Below are 20,978 nucleotides of genomic sequence, written 5' to 3' on the forward strand. Positions count from 1 at the left end.
CTGCCAATCTCTGGGCAGGAAGGAAGCAAGTCCCGGTCAATTCACCAAAGATGGGCGGCAGACCGCGGCGTCTTCTCTCCTGTCACACGAGCTCGAGCACTGACACTGGAAGTCCAGGCGGGGGGGGATATAATTGACAACTCTGAAATACCTGTTTACTAAAAGAGCCAGGAAGCCATCCCGAAGAAGATGACGGCAGCTTTAACTATAACAGCAGTTGCTGGAGCGTGTGTAACATGCATGAAGGACATGTGACCTTTCTGCTGTCACGCGTCACTAGCCGGCCCTGCGGGAAACAGAGAGGCAATGCGTTTTCACTGTCACTTCTCAGCCCGTCATCTCTTGATTTTTACCCTCATCTTCGCCCCCCAACACCTGACAACCCAAAATACACAGTGACCCCCCTGCCCCCCCCCCCCATCCGACAGCACTTGTAACTTTCTGTGCCACTCTTGATGCGCTCACGTAGTTGCCATTTGAAGCTGCGAAGTGAAAGAAAGAAGTATAGAGAGAAGCCCCCCCCCCCCCCCTTCCTTTTAATCAGAACAGTGTGTGCTGACGCCTTGAAAAAAAAATTGTCAGCCTACCTGCCATGCCGCTGTGTCAGCCCTCACCACCCTCCTCCTTCCTTCCTCTCTCCTGGAATTTGCCGTTCGTAAGCCTCCTGAAGCCGCACAAGAAAGGAGGAGATACATTATCCTTCCATCAACTTTCATTCAGGAGTCCCACTAAGGAATTGATTGCACTTTGGTGGAGAGCGTTGCGAGGTGCGAGCAGGGATAATCTCATTTCACAGCTGTTAAGTAAACTTTAACGGATTACAATGGAAGTAGAGGAAAGGGGCTCCCAGTGTGCCGTGCAGTGTCTGAAAAGTGAAACAAAGTTCCCGTCTTCGTGTGCTGTTCTCTCCGCCCTGTGTCCTTATTTTCCTGATGTCAAACTCATTTCCGGAAGAGTTAAAGAGGACCTCCTTGGTTTACTTCTGAATAATATGGGGGATTAGCAAACGTAAGCAATCACAATTAAGCAAATGCGGAGCTCCAAATTAACACTAATTACAATAGGCTTTGAATTCATCAAGCTACTTTAGCCAACAATGTCAATGCAAACAAAGTCATTAGCATTGCTCGTGCGGAGGAAGTCGACTCGGCGTTTGCACCTTGCAAAGTCTTGATTAACGCAATCAACCCACAGGAGTTGTGAGCCCCCAAGGTCACAGACATGCATCTTTTGTCACAGGACTCATTAACGGGGCGATAAGCCCTTCACGAAAAAGGAAATGAATGCGTAATCAGCGGATGATTAAGAAATGCTGAAAACCATCCATGACCTCTGACCCACGGCTCATTAGTGTTGGTGCGATCTTCAAAGACTGTCCTGCAAGAACACAAGGCCTCTCTCCATTGTTCTATAGTAGATCGTTAGATGGCCGAGCCGACTTGTTTTGTTTACGGTTCACAACCTCTTCTTCTTTTTCCCTGTTTACCGGCAGATCACAGACATGCATAGCACCATACCGCCAACTTCCGACCAAAACGACGCTTTAGCCGCGTTTATTGGCTCCAAACTAGTCGATGGAAACAAGTCTTTTTTTTTTTGTGACATTTAAAAAGTTTGCTTAAAATTCGCTTGACAGTCGAATGGAGACACACGGCTGCTGTCAAACATGTGGAACGTATTTCCTCCCTCGTGAAACACTTTTTTTTAATATTCAAATGTTAAAATCATCGTTTATTAGCTGGCAGTCTTCTTATTTTTCTGCCTTCGTCGGGTCGTTGTCGTTATTATTGTTGCCACCGACTGTCGATCGGTAGAACAGCGTGAAGTCAGAGGCAGGGATGCGTGTGGCTCGCGTGATTGCGCATGTGCACGATCAAAATCATTGCTCCACAGTGCGTTGAGTGGTCGGAAACTCCACAGGGTACCATTTCAATTGCACCGTGTGAAGAAGTGTACTGCATGTACCACACCTGCTGGACAAATGAGGGTGGGAAAGTGAAAGCAGCATTCCCTTTTGCCTAATCACCACTCTAAATGTGCCCTTGAGTATGCTCCCCCCCAACACCCAACTGTGCAATACAGCTGCTCAGTCACCAAGAAATCAAATTGCACTGGACAAATTTCAAGTGTAAATTGGTTTGTCAGAGTGAAGCAGTTCCTGGAAAAAGCAAGCATTGCTCGTAGTGAAACTAACGTGGTTGATTAAAGACTGAGAGAGTAAAATACACATCAGTTAGGAATAGAAAATGCTTTGATCAGGCCCAGTTTTCATCTTTCTCTTTGTTTCTGGAAGCTCGCTACTTAATACATATTTAGTTCACTTCTCCTTTCTCTGTGATGATAAAGTCGTGTGTGTGTGTGTGTGTGTGTGCTTTGTGTATGATCATCATTCCTCGCGGCTCACTCGTCCGCCTGCGTGAGGTCTAACCACTTATGTCTCGTATCTTATTGGACGAGAGCGTCGGACGCTTTATTAAAGTGAGCTGTTTGTGTCATTTCAGATAAATCATGGATGCACACCCCGGAAGCACTGGCCAAGCATTACATACCCTACAATGTCAAGGTACGTTTCAGCTATCGGACTGCTGCAGAGCTTTGTGACCGTTAATGTCATTTAAACGTCAAAAAACATGCGGCGTTTTGCTGTAAAACAGTGGTGAGAGGCTTATAAGGTCTCCATGGAACACAGAAACAAAACAGAACTCCTCCTTCTGTCGCTTCCTCGTTCATTTGCTCGCTCTCTGTCAGGCCTGTCAAACCCACGCCTCTCAGTCCAGGTATCCCATGGTGCATTTCTCCAGACACAACCAGGTCCGTCTTGCACCGAGGACAGCGGCTCACAGTCTGTGTGGCAGTCCCGAAAATGAGCATGGCTCCATCATCCCTTCACATCATCCGTTTGATTTCCAAGTTATCTCGTTCAGGGATGAACTGATGGCAATGTGTCGTATATTTATTGGGGGATCATTTCATGTGGATGCCACCCCACCAAGAGTGTGAACACTTGTAATATTTATCTTGCAGAGCAGCTGCTTTCCCTCGGTGCTGCGATGGGAGGAAGTCGTACTTGTCAAACTTTAATTTGAAAGTCTCTCTCTGTGTTTAAGCCGTCTTGATGAGTTGCATTTTTTAACGAGCGTGTGAGCGTTGGGTGTTTTATGTAAAGTGTCCCACGCTTCCGTCAGTCCCGGTCCTGCACACGCGAAGAACTTGAAAGGAAAAACTCGAAACATTTTCTTTTTCAAGTATTTCTCAAGCATCCAGCAAAATACGTCTAACCTGGGGAGCTCTCTCCTGTCAGACGGGGTTTCCTGCTTCATTTTGACAAAAGAGTTACACTCCTCTGAGGCTCTGACTCTCTCAGCCTACATCCCCAGCTTCAGAAATGTTATGATGGATCTGAGGTGGAGCTCCAAAACCGCTGCATCCTCCAAGCTGCCGAAGCTCACCTTACTGTATGCGGCAAAGAGGCATGCGGAAATGGCAGATGACACATCTCTAATGTCAAAGCGTATTGTGGGTTCCCCACACTGTCTGCATATTGTCGGTCTCCGCTGATGACTTGCCTGTTTCCCTAAATTTGCTGAGATCTGAGCACACCACACATCGCTGAAGGAATGAGTCAGAGACTGTGCGTGGCCTAATCTCCCTGAAAATGAGCTATTATTATCATTCAGCTAGTTATATCAGAGGATACCTCAACAAAAGACACGTTTCTTTTAAGATTATTTGATCCATTGAGTCAACAAGGTCATACAAAACGTCTGTGTATTGAACCATTTTGATATGATTGCATTACTAAAATATCTGCAATGTTTTCTCCTCCTAATGATGCTGAGGGTTTTCCTCCAGGCCTTCTGGAACTAAACCTGAGATGGAATCTGATTTGTGACATGAAACATAGTAGAACGCAGGGCTGTAGCTACTAATGAGAACACTGAGGTCAGGTTCTCTCTAACTTACAATCCGCAGAGAAGCATATACGTACATGGCGGGAAACCACAGTTTTAGTTGCATCAACAGCATTAAGATCCACATGTTAAGACATAACAGTAATGCTTTTATTATTTTCATTACGGATGAAGTTTCTCATTTATTCAATTAATTGTTTACTCTAAAAAATGTCAGACAATTGCAAAAAACAGCCAAAAATGACATCTGGAAATATTATGTTTTGTCGACCAAGAGTCCAGAGATATTTCCTTTTCAAATTTCTGAAACAGAGAAAAAACAGAGGAAAAGGAAGAAAATTTTCACATTGGAGAAGTTGGCACCAGATTGGCATCTGTGCATAAAAATATACTGAAACAGCCAATGGATGATCAAAATAGTTATATTTTAGGACGATTGATAAAATAATTGTTTCAGCAAAACAGTAAATGCCTCATTTTACAGGTTGGTAATTAAAAAAAAAAGAAAACTGGAAATAATTATGTCATTATTTATGGAAAGGTTCTGAAACTTCTTTTTTAGTCAGAGTTCAATGGCAGTTATTGATTTCCAAATAAACCTAGAAAGAACTGCTACATTTCAAATAAAACTTGGTGAAAATGGAATTGAACAGCGAGCTGATGTCAGATATAGAAAACAAAAGAAAACACAACTTCAGCACTTTGTACTAGTACGTATTTGCTACGGCCCTGCTTCAAAGTATCTCTCTCACAGTGAATAGATTATCCGGCTGTGCTGCTGTGTTTCTGCGATGCTTTACATTGATGCTAGAGTTGCAGCGATTAGTCGATCGATTTGTCAATCAATGGACAGAAAATCAGTCGGCAACTATTTTGTAAACTGACTCATCAGTTTTACTCAATTTGTCACTCAGAAGAAAAAAAGCATTCTCGGGTGTCAGCTGCTCGAATGTGAAGGTTTGGACTGTTAGACTGTAAATAAAACAATCGTAAATGCACACGCTTTTATATAATGCCTGTCTAGTCTATGTCAACATTCATCACACACACACTCACACACTGATGGCAGATGATGTAAAATAAGTAAGTAAGTAAAATGTATTTATACAGCGCTTTTAACCGACATTTGTCACAAAGTGCTTAACCGGAGCATTTTTACATACAAGGAAAGGAAACATTCAACACAAGGTTGGTGACCGTACAAGGGCCACTAATCTAATTTAAGAGAGCAGTGTTTAAAACACACAGCTTCAATGACTTCCTGCTGACCTCTGTAATCAACAAGTGCTATTGACCTCACGACAGCAGGAGGAGAGAAAATGCTGAGTGGTTTCTAAGCCGGTGGGACGAGTGCGTCGAACAACGAACGCGTCACATTCAGAGGTCGTTCAAATTGCACATGACACAGATCCTGGCCTTTTCTACAATTGTGTCAAAAGAATGATAGAACCTTTCAATCAGGAGGAGTGAGCTGTGCATAGACTATGAGGTGGATCTCTCGAGGGCAGTTTCCACTCCTCGTGGTGTCATCTCAATTAGTTTTTCAGACCTGCCATGGAGAAGACATATTTGACTGTGCATATTTTGTTAGTTGCTCAGTCCCCTTGAAGCTAACGCGTGAATGGTCGACCGTGGGGAATGAAGGGTCAGGGGGTGGTTCGTCTTGCAGCTGCATGCACCGGTTGATGGATGAGCCTTCGAGCTTGGTCTACCTTGTGAAACCTCCCCATTCGCAAGCCCAGAATGCACTGGTCAGGAACAAGCGCTTCTCCGTTCTATTTCGGGCATCTGTCAGTTTAGACACGCCCTTAAACGTGTGGAGTACGTTTGTCACACCGGTGCTGAGTGCTGACACTTTCCAATAAAGCCTCCATCTGTATCTGTTTTCTTGCTATATTGATAAATGCCCTTTGGGTGTCTCTCTTGCTCCATTGCATTTAGTGGGAAGTGTGACATGTGAACTCTGATCAAACTGTCAAACCAGGAAGTGATGATGAAATATGAATCAAGATCCTGTTAATGCGTTTCCTATTTCTCGCCTCAAATGTTTTCAGAAGCAGATTTTTGAGTACTGTTTCGACGAAAAATGAGAAAGTTGGCTCCTTCCGGTTTGCTCGGCTTTGGCTCGACTCTTTTCAACATGGCGAAACAGCTGAATGTTGCGCCAAAATCTGCTTCTGAAGACATTTGAGATGACAAAACAGCATGTCTGATCAGCGCTGCCTTGTTTGACTGTCTGATCGGAGTTCACAAGCTTCTGAAGCAGTGCTTGACGGCTGCTTTAGAGACTCCTCGGCTCTGATTGGTTGTTTTCATTCGGGCGCGGTGGAATCTTGCGGATGCCATTAGGAGCACCAACAGGAGGCAGAGGAACTCAGTGTTTTCCCAGACTAACTGCCCGGTGTACTTCTGTCAGGATATAGTGACAATTATTTTGGAATTAAAGTTACCAACTGTAGCTTGTTAAACCTGAATAAATATATATACATACTTTTTTTTTTTAGTAATTCCTTATTTCTTCTTATGTTAGCATGAACACACTTGTCAGTACTGATGTCCAAGTTCATTAAACGCCCTAAACAGACAGTTTCTTATAGAGTAGAGCATCGATCCATGTACAATAATAATGTGTCTTTGCCCGTCTGTCTATTTGCCTGCATCGTTTAAATGGACGTTAGCAAAGCCAAAGTCACGGAAGGCTTCACACAGACTCTGCTGTGTCGTCGATGACAACCCATGTCTGTCTGAGCTGTTTGCTGAGTTCCAGAGGGAGACGTTGTTATTTTGTTTCTCCCAACCTTTAAGGGGGCTGACACCAGTGTTTATGAAGTCTGATATTGGAACAGGCTACACACATTAGGCTCAGGAGGCACTGGAGCAGAGTGTGTGACTGGAACAATTACTGCTGCTGCTGCTGATGCCAGATGGGAAACACGATGTTCAGGCTCCAAGGGGAATGGCTCCATCTGTTGGAGACTGGCCGAAACGCTGCTCCAGTGTGTATATCCGTGTGTGTTTCTCTGCATTGAGTGTTCATGCATTTTGGTACCGTAGCAAGTTATTGTGGTAGGATGTGGTAAATGTATGTCTCTAAAGCATACAAGCACGGATGATTTGATTTGAAAGGTTATCTAAACTTATTTAACTTTAGAAAAAGAAATACCAGATGATATTTATACAAATGTCACCAGTGATTGGTATGCTAATGTGGAGGAGTTTATTATTGACGCGCATAGAAATCTGCTAATCTGCAGTTTATGCGCGAGGGACTGTTCCACAGTTTACATCTACTGGGCTGATTTATGAAATAATTGTTCATCATGTCTAATAAAAAGCATATAAATAACAGTCATTTCTGTTTTTTTCTTAGTTACCTTTATGTGTCGTTTATTAATGCACCGTACTCTCACACTGTGTGTCTTTGTTGTGTTGCTGTCGTATCACATTGAGCCTTTTTTTTTGTTTTTTGTTTTTTGTTCTCTTTCCAGTTCCTCGGAAACACAGAGGTTGAAGCCCCGAAAGGCACAGAAGTTGTGAAGGATGCAGTCAGGAAGCTAAAGGTAAAGCCAGTCCTCTGAGTAAGCTGTAGCCCGGAGCACAGAGGAGAGCTCTGGAGTGACCGGATTGGTCAGGAGACTCGGAGCAGGGGGGGAGGTGGGAGTGAGTGAGTGACAACCTCTTCCCTCCCTCATCAGCCACCAGCAAGGTGCCCTTGTAGTTTTCCAGCTCCCGAGTGTGGATGCCTATAGCTTGCTGGGACATGCACGGCAGTTTGCTCAGTCAACCTTCCCACCGGGCTGATGCAGGATTCAATAAAAGGGATATTTACCTGCCATGAAACCTGTTGTTCCTTAAACTTGAATCCTTCAACCCGTGACATTTTCTCTCTTGAGTGTTTTGACTAAATATGTCACTTTATGAACTTGCAGGTATTTTTAATTAACTTGCCACGGCCTATATTTTGCAGTGCTACAACCAATTTGCATAGTGATGAAGAGAAATGAGATTTCTGTGTTGATATTGTTAATACCACTCATGTACGCACAGGTTTGCTGGCATATCATTTGCTGGTTAACGCATTGATTAAAGCTGCACAAATCGTATGTTAGCAATGGTTTTAATTACTATATGTCAAGTGAAAGGTGTCACTAACCCACAGATAATTGCAACTATTTGCTGGAACGACTCAAGCGGCCATAAAACACATTATTGCAGTTTGAACATTGTTTCCAACCTGCATTCATTGATTCTTTTTGGTCATTCGGGAGCAGTGTAACAAGCTGTAATCACACTATCGACACATCGCATCATTTAGTCGATAGGGCAAACTCTTCCTTTTTGTTTGGTCTCCACCGACTGCTGAGAAAAGAAAAGAAAATGTCTCTTTTGCTAAATGTTTGACCGTTTGGTGCAGGGCAGGTATGGGTCCATTACTCATCAACAATAGCCTCAGATACGTCTTCATTTCCAGACCTGCTGTCATCAAAGCCCTCCAATATCGGACTGACCGTTAAAGCAAGCTACATTATGTTCATCACTTAAACATGAATTCATAGTATTACAGACTTTGCCTACATGCACACTGATATTCCACTATTATTCAAATATGACAATAATCACAATGGTTCACGCAAACCGCATATTCCGTTTGGATATTCCAATTAATGCCTTATTCCAAATGTAGTGGAATATGTCTATTATTTGGGTTTGAGGAGCATCCTTTGGACATGCAGCACGTTCGGAATGAGTTTCCATTGCGACACACAGCCTGTTGCCCGTTGTGGCCGGAGGCGGCAGCAAATAGTATTTCACCCAAAAGAAAGGGCCGCCGAAAAAGAAATCAGTATTTGTGAAAGTGTTCGTTTTAGAATATTGTCCTACATTCCGACAAATTGAAACTTATCTTTATGATTTTTGAGAATAGGTGCGTTTCAGATTCAGTTCCCAGTGGTATGACGGCGAGATGAAACTGTGAAAGGATTCTAAATACCGCCTACACTTTTCTTAGGCGGGCCTTTCTTCTGTGTGGCTATAATGCGTTTTGCCGCTGCCCCCCCGTTCACAGCTGGTACTCCTGCCTGTTTCTCCAAACTACTGTAGGTAATACACTGACTATGGACCTCATACAACCCCACTTTCAAAACACCCGAACTTTCCCTTTTCGCAGATAGAAGGTTACCATCTAGACACAACCAGCCAACAGTTAGCCATGCTGGGGAAGAGAAGAATGGGGCATGCCCACAATCCTGCGTCATCAGGTCTATAGCAACCCTTTAAACTTTAAAGAAAGATATATTATATGTTGTTGTTTATTTATTATTTTTTTACATTTACACCAGAACTTTGTTGAAAATAATACCAGGTAATTAGGTGCAGTTCGACAGGTTGTAATGAAGTCTTGGTTCACTTTGGACCTGAAGTTTGCATTTAAGAGTTGTGCTTATAGTGCAGCAAAGGCTCTCCTTTCCCACAGCCTCTCGGTAATGTGTCTGTGCCTGCTGGCCTCTCCTCTGTCTTCCCCTGCCAAGAGTTGAATCTGTGAGGCCACTTGTAGGGGAGGACTGTTTTCCCAAACCCCTACCTCTATTGTTAAATTACATTTGATCTTGAAAGCCTGTTTGGAGACCTAGTTCTCCATGGTTACTCCCCCAGATACACTGGCAATTAGGACTGTTTTTAAAGATCATGTGAGGAGAACTGAGCGACAGCTCCGGAAGGCACGTGTCCAAGGTTTTAGGTCACATGCTGTAGTCTCATCATCAGTTAAGATAAGTTCATGTGTGTTTCTACTCAAGCCAGATGAATCTCCTTGAAACACACACTGACTGTTCTTTAGCCCAGTCGGTTCATATTTGTGTCTGCAGGCCCTGACACATGATAGAAGCATGACTCAAGGCCTTACAAGGGCTTGATTACAGCTGAATACAACATTTTACTGTCAGCCTTAACATGCCATAGTGTTAGGAGATGCTAGCACTTGTGCTTCACAAGGGACATTTTTGGCTTTACATTTTATTTTATTTTTTGGGCTGTTTTAATGCATACGGCATACTTATTGACATGGTAGTGAGTCTTTTTTTGAAAATCAACTTCAGCTCCTATAATGAGTCTATAATAAACTCTGTAGCCAAAATACAGACACTCAGATTCTTATGAGTGAATTATTAATAATGTCCCCATTTAAACCAGTATTGATCCCATGAAAAGTATTGTTGTTGCTTATCAAGCAGTGTTAAGCAAGTTACTCAGGAAGTGTAGTGTAGTTATTTGCATTACTCTTTTAAAAACTTACTTTACTTATTACAACAGTAATCTATTAAATAACTTGCTATTGCTATACTTTACTTGCTCAACACTGATAGTGGATGAATTTATATTTGCATATATCCTCACGTGTAATGATACAGTGTCTCCTTAACTTGACAGTGTTCGTGTCCTTTTCAACATTTCTATTGGTAATTGACCTAAACTGCCAAGTCCTGTTGGCAACATAACCATGAAAGACTTTTTTTGTTTTTGGCAGTGCTTTAAAGAGTTACCCATTGAATGAATCACAGATTTCTTTAATTGTAGTCTTCCCTGAAACACGTCTTACGTCTTAATTATAATATTTTCTTTAACAAATCATCGCCCTTGAAAGATAACATGCTGGCGTTTTATTCCCAAGCAAGTCAGCTGTTTGCCATGAAACAAGCCTTGATAAACCCGCTGTACCCAAGCTGCTCAGCACCCAATGGATGCCAATGTCGCTCTGAGTCTGCCGAAGGCGGACAAAGGCTATTGATTGCCAGCACGTTCGTCGTAACTTTTTTGATGTGAGAATGTTGTGTTTTCAGCTTGTTCTGCTTCCCCGTATTGTCCAAAGAACACACTTGAAAGGATGTGTACATTACTAGGCCCCTATAGTTGTGGTGATTTTATTTGTTTCTTCATAGATACCAATGCATTAATAAGGTGGACTAACCCAATCTTTCTGCTTGTCATTTGAAGTTTCAGAGACACATCAAGAAGTCAGAGGGACAGAAGACCCCTAAAGTGGAATTACAGATCTCCATTTATGGCGTGAAGATACTAGATACCAAGACAAAAGTGAGTCCAGACATTAGAATGCTTTTTGTTGCATCCTTTGGATCATACTGCACATGACACCTGGAGTTCTACTGGCAACAACCACCATGTAGAGAAAGAAGAGATCCGCATACAACCCGGCGTGTATAAATGATGAACTGTGTTTGTTTTGCAGGAAGTGCAGCATAACTGTCAGTTACACCGGATATCCTTCTGTGCGGATGACAAAACTGATAAAAGGATATTTACTTTCATCTGCAAAGACTCAGAGTCCAACAAGCACCTCTGCTTTGTGTTTGACAGTGAAAAGTGTGTAAGTGCCTTCAGCTTCCTGGTGTTTACAGTGACATTTGACAGAATCATTGAAAACGTTATATATTTTGACACCGCGCCCCCCTCATTTCGTTGGTGTTTTGACATCTTGTGGCTAACTATCAATGATCAAGTCAACTGTAAATAAGCTGCAGAGACTTTTAGCTGTGTATCGTGCTGTGTATCGTGAGCAACTCCTTGTCGCTCCCCCCGCTGCAGGCAGAAGAGATAACTCTGACAATCGGCCAGGCGTTCGACTTGGCCTACAAGAAGTTCCTGGAGTCCGGAGGCAAAGACGTGGAAACCAGGAAACAGATCGGGACCCTGCAGAAACGAGTACGTCTCACGTCCTGCTGATTCAGCTTGTTTGCTCCCACATGGACTTTAATGCACTTCAAACCTGTCGTACCTTGCTGACATGTTGATATTTGCATTAATTAATGCAAGGCTTGTCTCTATTGATTGGTTCCAATCATGCAGTGTGGACAATTAGGCTGCGTCGTTGACAAAGAATGGCAGTAATGAATGTTAATGAGCTCTGTTGTAACAGACCCAAACTGAAACTGGATTATTGCTCACCCTGCTGAAACTGTGGATCTTGCCCAGTGGTTTTGTTTAAATGGCCACTTAGTCAAACATTCGTACGAACCTGATTAAATGAGGGACGGGACACGGGAGCTAAACACCAGTGTCAAATGTATTTTAAGGTAATTTACTGTCATTTCTAAAACGGTTGTTAAAAAGACTTCCATTAGGTGTAAAAGAAAAACTTTAAAAAACATATTTTGAGGGTAAAAACTATGGAAAACTTGGCAGTTAAAGAAAATTCATTGTTGACCTTTGAAAAATAACTCAAGGTTCACTTACTTGCATTTGAGGCTTTCAACTATATCACCCAGTCTTCATCAGTGGTTACGGTATATACTGTTCAACACGGACAAGAAGTCCTAACAATGAAGAAGATGAAGACTATTTTATAGGACGGAGAGCCCTATAGAAGAGAGTAGTGAACTAGTAGTAGACGAGGGAAACTGTAGCTATCGGGTTGTCATAGTTCTTTTAATGCACTGTGGCTTCTGAAATGACTCGACTGCTCTGGTTTTCATGCAGATTCAAGAGCTGGAAACAGAAAACTCTGAGCTAAAGCAACAGCTTCAAGACCTTGAAGAGCAGCTGATGATATCTCATGTGCCACCAGTAAGGACAACCACACACACACACACACACACACACACACACACACACACACACACACACCTACACACACAGTTTAGAGATTGAACAAAATCTAGATTCTGCATGTTAAAGGTCTGTGTAACTTGTGTCTGAACAGCAGGCCACAATAAGTGAAAGTTACATAAACTAACTTTAAGCTACTGGTCATACCAGACCAAGTGAGGCTGTAGCAGCAAAACCTTTCAAGTGTACTGAAAGGTTTGTTTTTTATTGCTTGTGAATATCACCTTTTTTTTTCAACTTAATTGAACTATTTTTAAGACTAAGATTAGGTTCATTCCTATTTCAAAAAGCCACATAGTTCTGCTTCACGACCATCTTTTAATTATGAAAGTTTATCAAATGTAGGCTTGCACATATCTTTAAGGGCAACTGCGTTTGCAGATATATTGCTTGTGTGATTAAAGAAAACCGCCTCCGACTCGAGTTTGCAATGACCAAACCTATCTGGAGGAAGTCTGTGGGGGTCTGAGCTGCGTCTGAAGCAAAGCAATTACACGCCTGATTGGTCTGATGAGGAATGTGATACATTCCGCATGTAATTGGGCCAAATGCCAGTACTTGTGACAGCCCCCTGCGAAATGCAATTACCCTCACCTCTCGCCGCTCTAAACGACTGAATGATATTGTTCCTCTCTGGTCATTTCCTGTCTGCGATTCCTCTTTTCAGCCGCTGCACATAAACGCAGAGAACGAAGCGTACATGCTGCAGAGGCCCTCCTCTCTCTTCTGGTGCCACAGCATCAAGTCCTTCTCCTGTCTGGAGATCTCCTCTCTCACGCTCACTCCCATGAGCTCGCCGGAGTCCAACTTGTCCAGCGGGCTACTAACTCCTCCGCCTGCCAAACCTGCTCTGCTTCCTCCTAAGCCTACCGAGGGGTGCAGCATCCCGCGACCTCGCGTACGCTCCTTCCTTCTTCCTTTCTGCCTCTGTGCTTTGTCGCTGTCCCCGCGGTCTCAGTGTCTCCTGCTTTTGCTTTCTGTCTTTTTACTTTTCTGTTTTCCTTTTTTTCCCCCCCTGCTTCTTCTCTTGCTTTTCTATAAAAATTGTTCTTGGTGCGAGCGTACACAAGTGTGACCTCGGCTTAACCATCTCCACGGCTTTACATACAGGCAGGGAGCATCTCCATGAAACCACAGAAATCGACAGACGTTTTCGACATGGTCCCCTTCTCCGCTGTGACACCGCTGGTTCCCACAATGCTCAGTAACGGCTGCCCACCGCCGCCACCGACCACTTTACCACCAGACATAAGTGAGTAGTAACGCCGTCCCTTTCTGGTCATAACATGTAGTAATAATACCATATTTGAGTATGTTTCTTTATTTCTTTCCCTGATGGTGTGAATAAGTCGCCATTACCGCTTTAAATATCCGTCGCATGATACGAAGAAGACATGAATTCACTCTCTGCTGAAGCTCCTTTTCTTCTTCAGTCAGTGCGATGTTGATCTGCTTGTCTGTGTTTTGTCGGCAGGGAAAGACCTGTTCGGTGCGGAGCCGTTTGATCCGTTCACCTGCGGGTCAGCTGACTTCCCTCCAGATATTCAGTCGAAGCTGGACGAGATGCAGGTGAGTCAGGTTAAACAGCGGGGGCCTGTCCTCCTCGTTATCTGTGTCGGCACTTTGAAGGTTTATGTGAACAAAGGCTTTGTGCATCGTAGGCGATGCCTCAGAATGCTGAATCATTTTCTGGACAGTTTGGTCCTAATTGGCCTGTTGCGGGGCTGCAAGCGAGCTCCAGCACACTGTTTATTAAAAAGAACAATGTTGGAATAGATGAAGTTTGACATACTGTTGTGTACAGTGGGGGGGGGGGGGGGGGGGGGGGAAGCGCATGTGAGGGTTTATGTCCCGTTTGTTACTGAAAAAGCTGAGCACGATACGATTTCTAATCAAATCCTCGGCTGACTCAGTGTGTTAATACGACTAACTTCTCTACTTAGATCCATCAGGGACAGTTGCACATTCATTTAGAAATGCATTATTAAAAAAAGAATATTGTGTATCGCTGAGTTCTGTTTCCGTGTTTCAAAGGAGTGAAGAAATTAAAATGTTCAGTGTTCAGTGAAAATGTTTTCATATTACAGTTCATTATTTTTATGCAACAGGATTTGTGGTCTGGTGGAGCAATAAATGTAAAACCGAGCTTAGTATTGTATTCGCAATTTACACATAATTAGCTGTCTGGAAGTATGAATAGAAACTCACTCGCCAGGGGCTCGACCATATTCTATCGCCGTATTAATAATCATCAGATATGTTCTTCACTCAGCGGTTCTCAAACTGTGGGACGTGTGTCTCTCTCTCTCTCAGGGACAAAGGGGGCTAGAAAAAATAGCAAAAGAAACTTCAATTTGATATCTGTTTCATGTGGTCGGAACACACACAAAAAAAACTGTTCACTAGCAACAAGATTTATGTTATCATGATTCATTTGGACACGTGTAGCATCATGCAAACACGTCAGATAAAGTTGGAGTCAAGAAAGAATGAAGAATTTGACCATCTTGCGCTCAGGTTCTCTACTGACGCATTTCCACTGCATGGTACGGCACCGCTCTACTCAACTTGACTCGCTCTTTTTCCAAAAGAGCTTAGTCGATATTAAAAAGCAGAGTTGAAACACTGCAGACCACTGGTGGTCGCCACGAGCCCGACACTGGGCATTCTGCACAATCCCGCCGTTTTTTAAATAGCCAAACTACCATCAATTGCCAACGCAATTGTTTTTATTCACTCAACCAATATTTTTAAAAATGGCGTCCGTTTCAAACTACGGCGTACACGACGTCGTACGATTGAAGTGCAGATGTTCCTCTGTTGACGATGAGAGGTTCCAGCGAGTGTCGCGTTGAAGATGACGTCACAGCAAATGTGACTTTAACTGACTGGTACCAACAGTGAGTCGAGTTGAGCCGAACCGTGCAGTGACAACGAGGCATTTTTGTGTCTGTCTTGCGGCAGCTTAGGTTTCATTTTCTCAATAGACTCATGGTAGACTCAATGGATTTAGGCAGTTCGTGTTCTTAGTAATATTATTTCCAAACTTAATTCAAGTGTTAAAGTAAAATAAGTTTCATCGACAAAAGATTTATGTTGTTGTACTGCTCTCCCAATATTTTCCAATGGTATTAGTGAATATGGCATTGTTTTCTCCTTCTGAATGGTGGATGAGAACAAGTTTGAGAACCACTGCTGGAAATGATCTGCTGAGTTATTGCCAGTAGGAGGCGACGTTGCATTGGCGCGCCCGTTTTGTGAGTTCGCTTTAACATTTCCTTCTTCACTATTAACAAGCGAATGCATCTCTCGTCCTTTCCACTTGTAGCGTCAGAGATGGTTCGTACTCTTTGCTCTGCTTCTATAGCCCGTGCTGTGACCGTGCTTGTGTCTTTTGTCTTGCATGCCTGTGGAGGACGTTGAATGCTCCCACACACTGCGTGATGTAAATCACCTCTTCCATCATCTCTTAAATGTTCCCCTTTGACGCAGTAGAGATTTAGTATATTGTGCCCGAGCCTCATTGTCTTTCATTAGCAGTTTGTTTTCCCAGCTCTCTCTCGCTCTGTGGTTAATGAGCTGCTTGTGCCAGACAGAGGCTTATTAATTAATGTGAGCAATCAACCTTTCTATATTATGATAGATGTTGAATTTCAGCCAATAGTCGCTTTGAAGTATGCTATAGCTTTTGGAATAGATGTCATAATTAATAAAAAACATGGTGCGTCTATATCAAAGAGCACATTAAAACAATTACAAGTACATTTTTAAGAGACACAAAGCTTCTGACTTCTCCATCTGATATATATGAGTTCCACCGCTGCTTCTCTCAGTAGCTGCATGCTTTACTGTTCCTGCTGAGTTCATGACCCCGCACGTATCGCACGCATGGCGCAAGAACAGTCATGTAATCTCCGTTCGTGCAGCATTTCATTCCCTCTTACCCTCAGTGGTTTAGAGATATCCCATCGCCTCTAATCTAACCACGACTCCGACTTCCTGTTTATCAACTAAGTTGGGACATGTGACCTCACAGAGACCAGTGCCGGTGTGCGTGGTCACCCGGGCGTCACAGCTGTTCTCTGGCTTGTCTTTCCAGGAGGGGTTCAAAATGGGACTGACCTTAGAGGGCACCGTCTTCGCTCTGGACCCGCTAGACAGCCGCTGCTGATGCCATGAAGATGCTCTTTGTTGCGTACTTTTAACTCGTTTGTATGAAGAAGTGCCAAAATCCACTCCACGGTTGAGTCAAGATGTCACGGTTTCCGTCTTGAGGTTTATATGCATTTGCATTTAGATTGTTGTTTTTTTTGGAATATTTCAAGATAGACTCAGATCCGTTATAGAAAAGAACTATTTTTGTAAAACAAAAAGAAGAGAGAGAAGTACTTTTGCTTGCACAGGCAATGAGAGATGTAAATAGTCAAATATGTCCAATGGTACACTTTGTGTGTATGCACCATTTGAACTATATTGTTGTATTGTTGACACATTCCTGTTTGTATGCCGAACACAAAGCTGGCAAAGAAAATAAATGGAATCTGTATCATTAACACAAGCATCAGCTTGCCCATAACAACACATTATTATGTTATTTTAATCAACATTATGAAGTTAATTAATCCAGTCTGATATATATTTTTTGCTTACCAATCGTTCAACCTTTTGTTTTTGATGTTGATGCTTTTTTATTTTTTTGTATTTTGCAGGTTTGAGTTGCCATTTCAGTATTTACTTGTCATATTTTTTAATTATCATCATTTTAGTCTCCTCTTTTCTTGCACCAGAAGGCACCTTTTTGGACAGCCTCTGTCCATATACAGTACTTTTCCATTATTTTTACTGTTGGTTGCATTGACATTGCTGTTACAGATATTAAAGAAAATCTGCGAAAAAAAAGGCTACTCATTGAATCTATCATTTTATAATATTTGTGTCACTTTTAGCTGTTTAGTATTTGTGTGTTTTAGATGTTTTCTCTTCATTCAAGGATTTCATTATTAGCTATGCTCCCAGCATGGTTCTATGGATGGCTTTGTTGATCCATCGGTCCACCACTTTGGTACAGATTCAGATATCTCAATGGCCATAAATACCTTCTACAGCCATTCATGGTTCCCAGAGGATGAACCCTCTTAATGTAAGTGACCCCATGACTTTCCTCCGGGGCCACCAGCAGGTCAAATATTTCCCTTTTTCAGTGAAATAGCTATGTTTGCTGGATGGATTGGCACAACATTCTGTTCACACATTCTTGGTTTCCAGATGATGAATCCTATTGACTTTTTCTCCAGCACCTCTTTGAGGATGCCATATATGTTTCAGTTTAAAATATCTTGACAACTATTTCAATGTATAAGACCCAATAAGTGTAAATGAAATTCTCATCACCTGCAGCTCCACTTTGTGTGCATTGCTAATTAGCAAGTGTTAGCATGTGTTAGCATGTTAGCATAATGATATTCCCATGTTCCTATTCCTTTGTAATTTGTGCTCATTAGCTAATATTAGCATGCTAACACTAAACTAAAATAGCAGACCGGGCAAATATTACCTGCCATATATCAACATGTTAGCATTGTCATTGTGAGCATGTTACCATACTGATATTAGCATTATAGTAGCCTACTACTATGGTCTTAGTCTTGTTGTAGCTACTTGTGTGATTTGTAATGTTGAGTACATTAGTAGCAGTTAGCTCTGCAGTTGTCCTACTTCTTCAGTTACATCTATGTTCATTTTGTGGTCCGACGTCCCATTTCTTCTTACCTTCATCTCTTTTTCTCTGGGTTTTTCGCCTCGGGATTCTACACGCTCTTGAGGCTGATATGATTATACTATGGTACAAAGGACCAAATGAATTATTCTCGAACAAGAACAGGCAGAGAGAAGTATTTTCAATATTTATTTTCAAGGACGAAACGCATCTGCTAGCAGTGTGGAAAGCCTCATCCTCCTCCTCCTCCTCCTCCTCTCTGCCTCTGGGGTGTTATCAGGCAGTCAAGCCTCGCAAATGTTACAAATCTATAATAAATATACTCAAATATGAACCAAATGGCCACAATAGATTAACTTTAAGACATTCATGAAATTTAAAAACAGACATGCGTACATTATAAACAACTGTGGACATTACGTTAAATACATAAATGCTTTTTTAAAAACTACAAAATATGTCTACAAAAAATGAGTTTGTGTGCAAAATGACAAGCATGAAGGACCTACCTATACCTAAATCAATATGACAAGAGCTTGGGGGGATTAACAAGCAGTTTGTTTAATTTGTTGCATAGCAGGAAATACAAAGCAAACAGGCACTCACAGCCACCTTATCCTATAAAACTGATTATAAAAAGGATTTCAAGAGCGTACAAGTCCAGGATACTGAAAAAGGGAGGGGGGGGAACTGGCATGCATAAAAATAGAATACTCTGCTACTTTTTACTGTACGATATTGAAATCGAAGGGGGGGAAAAACATTTTTTTTACAAATCACCACACACCATTCACGCGACACCTCATTCGCCTCTCCATCTTTGGAGGAAAGATCTTTATTGGTATCCCCACACCCTGCCCTGTACCGTGCAGCTCGGGAGAAGTGCACAAGGATCACACTACTTACAAAACAGCACCTGTGAAAGAAGATTTACATGTAGTGTCATCGTTTCGGTGATGAGGTAGCTAACACTGAGGAATCGACAGTCTTGATGTGTCTTTAATGTTCTACGTGGTGGGTACAGAGTTTGGGAAGAACTGGATACAGACATTGGTTCATCAAAACTGTTGAGCAAATTCCTGCGCTGAGTGAATGCAGCGTCGGCTGTATTCGTTTCCTCAATAGCACCGCAATGTTGTTGTATAGGTAAAACATTTCAAACAAAAAAATGAGTAGACAAATCTGGAAAACATACTAGTGGAGGGACATTTGACGAAGCTTCAGTGGGATTTCTCTGGGCCTATAGACAGCAGTTATAATTATTACAATTTTTGCGCTTTCATGTTCATAAATCTTTGGCAATAATGTTTGTGAAATAGAATTAAAGTGTAATATCTTTGGACCAAACTAAACCGTAGTGAGCCTTCGAAATGCATCACGCTTGGAGTCAAACACAAGAAGACAGAGGAATGATTCTGATTTTTACAAATCTTTTAAGTAAATTCCAAACATTCATTCTAACTTACAAATCTTTGATCTCTTGAACCAGGTTGAAAGGCACAATAAATATCTTGCCACAGGGCCAGAATAGTCCTCAGTACTCGTATGTACAATGTGGCTGATCGTGTCAGCTGTCAGTTCAATAGTCTCAGGATTCTCCTCGACGCTCTCCCTGCTGACGATTTTACAAGAAACACACGGGCCCGATATCGATGCCGAACTCTTGATCCGGGCCGCCAATGTCCACAGGGGCCATATCCACAATAGGAAGTCTTGCAGTTTTCTGTGTCCTGTACTCAAACACCGTCTTGCCCCAGTTGCCATTTGCTTGCTGTAAAAGATTGACAAACAGAGGTTCAGTGACTACTGAACCAACATTTCTTCTTTTTTTTTTTCAAACAAACTTCATAAAAAGACCAAAAACAACAATGAATTAATTGTCTGTGTATCCAAAGCCTGATATACCTTACACGGACCTGCTGCCAAAACAGCTCACTGCACCGAATGTGCTTTATTCTATGGCTGAAAATAGCCCCTAACACTACACTGTCTAATCCTGCTTGAAGCAGCTTTAATTGATTTGTCAGCCACTTGGGGGCAGCAAAACAAGCTGACAACACACTGACATAGCGTCACCTTTTTAAGTTGGTTTGGCAAACTTGTGAATAAACAGTTACCTATTTAAACATTCAGCAGACTAATTGAAAGACGCACTAGCCCTGTTTCTATTCACATATATTTTATGCACATTTCGAAGTGCTGCATTTGACAAAGTGTATGAAAACGGCAAACTTCGATGAAACTGCGCAAATGTTTTTACCCTTTGTTTTTTTTTAAATAGTCGATGCCTTAAATAGATTCTCTGCAAAGTATTAGTGCAATTAAGTTATGACATAGTGAACATTTAACTCGACTGATCAGCTGTTTCCACTCCTTGCTTGTGCTTCAGAATCTTTGCATAATTTGTTTCTTTGTCTAAAACAATTACATCTTGCCTACTTGAAACAGATTCCTGAAGACCTCTAACCATTTTTCTTTCTCATGTCTTTGCCATTGTAAGAAAAAAGTTCTGATGATGTCATTCTGCATAGTAATTAGCCATGTGCTTCTGTTTGTTGCAAGGAGATTGTGTATTTTTGTAGAAATGGGCGTTTGTTTTTGGGACAACGTGCTGTCAAACACATGGGCTTTCCGTTCTGTGAGCTGTTTTCAGACTATTGGGGTTTTGCAATAATTGGGTGACTGAACAACCTGCTCAAAACGTAGCCTATAAACCTTCTTCTAATTAAACC

General features: G+C 42.2%; 2 protein-coding genes across 7 annotated transcripts in view; one reads left to right on the forward strand and one right to left on the reverse strand.

Annotated features, from left to right (window-relative positions):
- Positions 1-17,400, forward strand: part of gulp1a (GULP PTB domain containing engulfment adaptor 1a) — a 70,014-nt gene extending 52,614 nt beyond the window's left edge. For 5 of the 6 annotated variants that reach the window (XM_079170631.1, XM_079170634.1, XM_079170635.1 and 2 more), the window contains 9 exons: positions 2,502-2,563; positions 7,400-7,471; positions 10,902-11,000; positions 11,155-11,292; positions 11,511-11,627; positions 12,402-12,488; positions 13,641-13,782; positions 14,005-14,099; positions 16,630-17,400. In XM_079170631.1, the coding sequence (XP_079026757.1) occupies positions 2,502-2,563; positions 7,400-7,471; positions 10,902-11,000; positions 11,155-11,292; positions 11,511-11,627; positions 12,402-12,488; positions 13,641-13,782; positions 14,005-14,099; positions 16,630-16,701 (884 nt within the window). In that variant the 3' untranslated portion in view covers positions 16,702-17,400. Of the gene's footprint in view, positions 1-2,501; positions 2,564-7,399; positions 7,472-10,901; positions 11,001-11,154; positions 11,293-11,510; positions 11,628-12,401; positions 12,489-13,197; positions 13,429-13,640; positions 13,783-14,004; positions 14,100-16,629 lie in introns of all 6 variants that reach the window. The other variant, XM_079170636.1, reaches the window with a different exon arrangement.
- A 1,382-nt stretch (positions 17,401-18,782) lies between these two features.
- Positions 18,783-20,978, reverse strand: part of col5a2a (collagen, type V, alpha 2a) — a 39,449-nt gene continuing 37,253 nt past the window's right edge. Inside the window, exon 54 of the mRNA XM_079170482.1 lies at positions 18,783-20,017. Coding sequence (XP_079026608.1) covers positions 19,871-20,017 — 147 coding nt within the window. The 3' untranslated portion in view covers positions 18,783-19,870. The remainder of the gene's footprint in view (positions 20,018-20,978) is intronic.

This window comes from Pholis gunnellus (genome assembly GCF_910591455.1).
Source record: "Pholis gunnellus genome assembly, chromosome: 12".
NCBI lineage: Eukaryota > Metazoa > Chordata > Actinopteri > Perciformes > Pholidae > Pholis > Pholis gunnellus.